Source organism: Engraulis encrasicolus, chromosome 12, assembly GCF_034702125.1.
Source record: "Engraulis encrasicolus isolate BLACKSEA-1 chromosome 12, IST_EnEncr_1.0, whole genome shotgun sequence".
Taxonomy (NCBI): domain Eukaryota; kingdom Metazoa; phylum Chordata; class Actinopteri; order Clupeiformes; family Engraulidae; genus Engraulis; species Engraulis encrasicolus.
The window spans coordinates 4,550,040-4,552,539 of NC_085868.1; the positions used below are offsets into that span (position 1 = coordinate 4,550,040).

General features: G+C 47.5%; 1 protein-coding gene across 2 annotated transcripts in view; it reads right to left on the reverse strand.

The window, feature by feature from the left end:
- Window positions 1-2,500, reverse strand: part of gulp1b (GULP PTB domain containing engulfment adaptor 1b) — a 137,249-nt gene that overhangs the window by 10,703 nt on the left and 124,046 nt on the right. Inside the window, exons 8-9 of one of the 2 annotated variants that reach the window (XM_063211519.1) lie at window positions 1,968-2,054; window positions 492-824 (exon numbers count right to left, since the gene is read on the reverse strand). In XM_063211519.1, the coding sequence (XP_063067589.1) occupies window positions 492-824; window positions 1,968-2,054 (420 nt within the window). The remainder of the gene's footprint in view (window positions 1-491; window positions 825-1,967; window positions 2,055-2,500) is intronic. The other variant, XM_063211520.1, reaches the window with a different exon arrangement.

Consider the following 2,500-nt stretch of genomic DNA (forward strand, 5'->3'; position numbering starts at 1 on the left):
CTGACTCCTGGTGTCAATCCTACTCATTAAGTGTTGAATGTGTACAGACATACTCCTCTGTGTATGTCTATGAGTTCATATATATCATGTGCAACAGCTGGGGTGTTGCTCCTGAATATACAGTAGGCCTACGGTGTTGGTTGTCGGCCATCTTGTAATGTAAATGATGGTGTAACAAGACAACCTTTGACACTGTCTTAATAAATGAGTTGATGTTTTGTTTTCCCATTGATATTTGATTGAGAATTCTTTAGGCTACATTTTTCCAATTATATTATTTCAAAAGCAGATTTTCAGCAATATGGAAGAAGAAATAACGGGAGCAGGAATAAAGAAGTTGTAATTAAGCAGGTCAACAGGACGGAACATAAGACATTGAACAGTGAGTAAGAAGAAAGAAGAAGCATTGAAAGAGAGAGAAAGACAGAAAGCAAGGAAGAGAACATAGTGTAGCTGGAGAGATGCAAAGTAGTAAAAACAGAGTTGATTACACGTGGGCGTGGCAGGCTGTGGTCGTCGAGGACAGGTTTTGATTGGGCTGGCTTGGAGGGTGGCGGCGTGAGCAGACCCGTCGATAGGCTAGAGTCGGGCGAGGAGGCGGGCGTTAGCGTGACAGAGGAGATCTCCAGACAGGAGAAGGAGGCCAGGTCACTACCGCTAGCACTAGCCGCACTGCCAATGCCACTGCTAGCCACACTGCCGATGCTAATGCTACCGCTAGCGTCGCTAACGGTGGTGATGCTGCCACTGCTGCTGCTGCACCAGAAGAGAGCAGAGGGACGCTGCAGCATGAAGGCCTTGTTACTGGAGGTCAGGTGGAGCAGCTGGAGGAGGAGGAGAGAAGAGGAGGTGGGAGGGGAAGATGGAAGGAGAGGGAGATAAAGAGACAGAGAAAAGAGAAGAGAGGAAAGAGGGACAAGAGGGGAGCAGGAAGAGGAAGGCGTGGAGGGGAAAGGAGGGGAGGAGAGAAGAAGGGTACAGAGAGAGAGTAGGAGACGAGAAGAGGAAAGAGAGAGAAGAAGGAGAAGGAAGGGAGAGGGAGAGGAGAGTAGACAGGGAGCGAGAGGGGGAGATGAGAGGGGGGAGGAATAGAGAGAGGGAAAGAGAAAAAAAGAGGAAGAAAAAGAGAACGAATGAAGAAGAGAGACAGAGAGTGGCAGGAGGAGGAGAGGAAGGGGTGTAAGAGAGAGAGAAAGAAAGGACGAAAGAAAGTGCATTGGAAAGGAAGTGATGGAGAAAAAAAGTGGGTAGAGAGAAAGAGGAGTGCAAGAAACAAGACAGAAAAAAGAGCCGAAAGTGAAGTAGAGCTTTTTGATTGACTAAAAGGTTAGATGTAATCACGCGCTAGATGCGGCACATGACAGCTGTTTTTTGTTAGAGGCAGAAACTTGACAAGGAGAGTAAAAGCAGAGATAGAGGAATGCTGCTTGGCTGGCCTATTTTACATCTACTTGTCAAGCACACGGCATTCAATCGCTGATTTCCATTCAAACGCACATGCTGTTAAAATGTTCAACTAGATTCACTCAAGCATCAGAACAAAGAGAATGAACCCGAACGACAGAGTGTGAATGAAAGACTTCCTGTGTGTGTGTGTGTGTGTGTGTGTGTGTGTGTGTGTGTGTGTGTGTGTGTGTGTGTGTGTGTGTGTGTGTGTGTGTGTGTGTGTGTGTGTGTGTGTGTGTGTGTGTGTGTGTGTGTGTGTGTGTGTGTGTGTGTGTGTGTGTGTGTCTGACTATCAGTGCGCTCAGTGGAAGCAAACTCTAGTGCTGTGGGCTCAATTGGCTGCCAGTCAGCATGCAAGGAGTCCTGTGTCGCCTGTGTGTGTGTGTGTGTGTGTGTGTGTGTGTGTGTGTGTGTGTGTGTGTGTGTGTGTGTGTGTGTGTGTGTGTGTGTGTGTGTGTGTGTGTGTGTGTGTGTGTGTGTGTGTGTGTGTGTGTGTGTGTGTGTCTGCCTGCATGGCTTACGGGAGACGAGTGTGTGTTCATCAGCTGGTCCTCCAGTTCCTGTAGCTGTTTCTTTAGTTTCGAGTTCTCCGCCTCCAGATCCTGAATCTAGAACACCAGCAGAACCATGACGTCAAAAAGTTTTGCATTCTCAACTGAGTCTAGAATACCAGAGGAAGACCCAAGACTTTAGTTTTGGGTTTTTTGCCTCTAGGTCTTGAATCTAGAGCAGTGTTTCCCAACCTTTTTTGACTCGCGTACCCCCTAAGCCTTTTTGTTGTAGCTCAAGTACCCCTTGCCCATGCTCTCTATATCTATTCCTTTATCCCAATATGACTATGCTCCATTCTCCACGTACCCCCTGAGGTGTGCTCGCGTACCCCTAGTGGTACACGTACCCCTGGTTGGGAAACACTGATCTAGAACACCAAAAGAAGCATAACACTTAATTTCCCCGTTATTCACCTCTACATTTTGAATCTAGATCTGGGGTCCCTAACCTCTCTTGGTCTGAGGGCTACAAAGGGATACCCAAGGGCTCTCAGAAGCCTCTA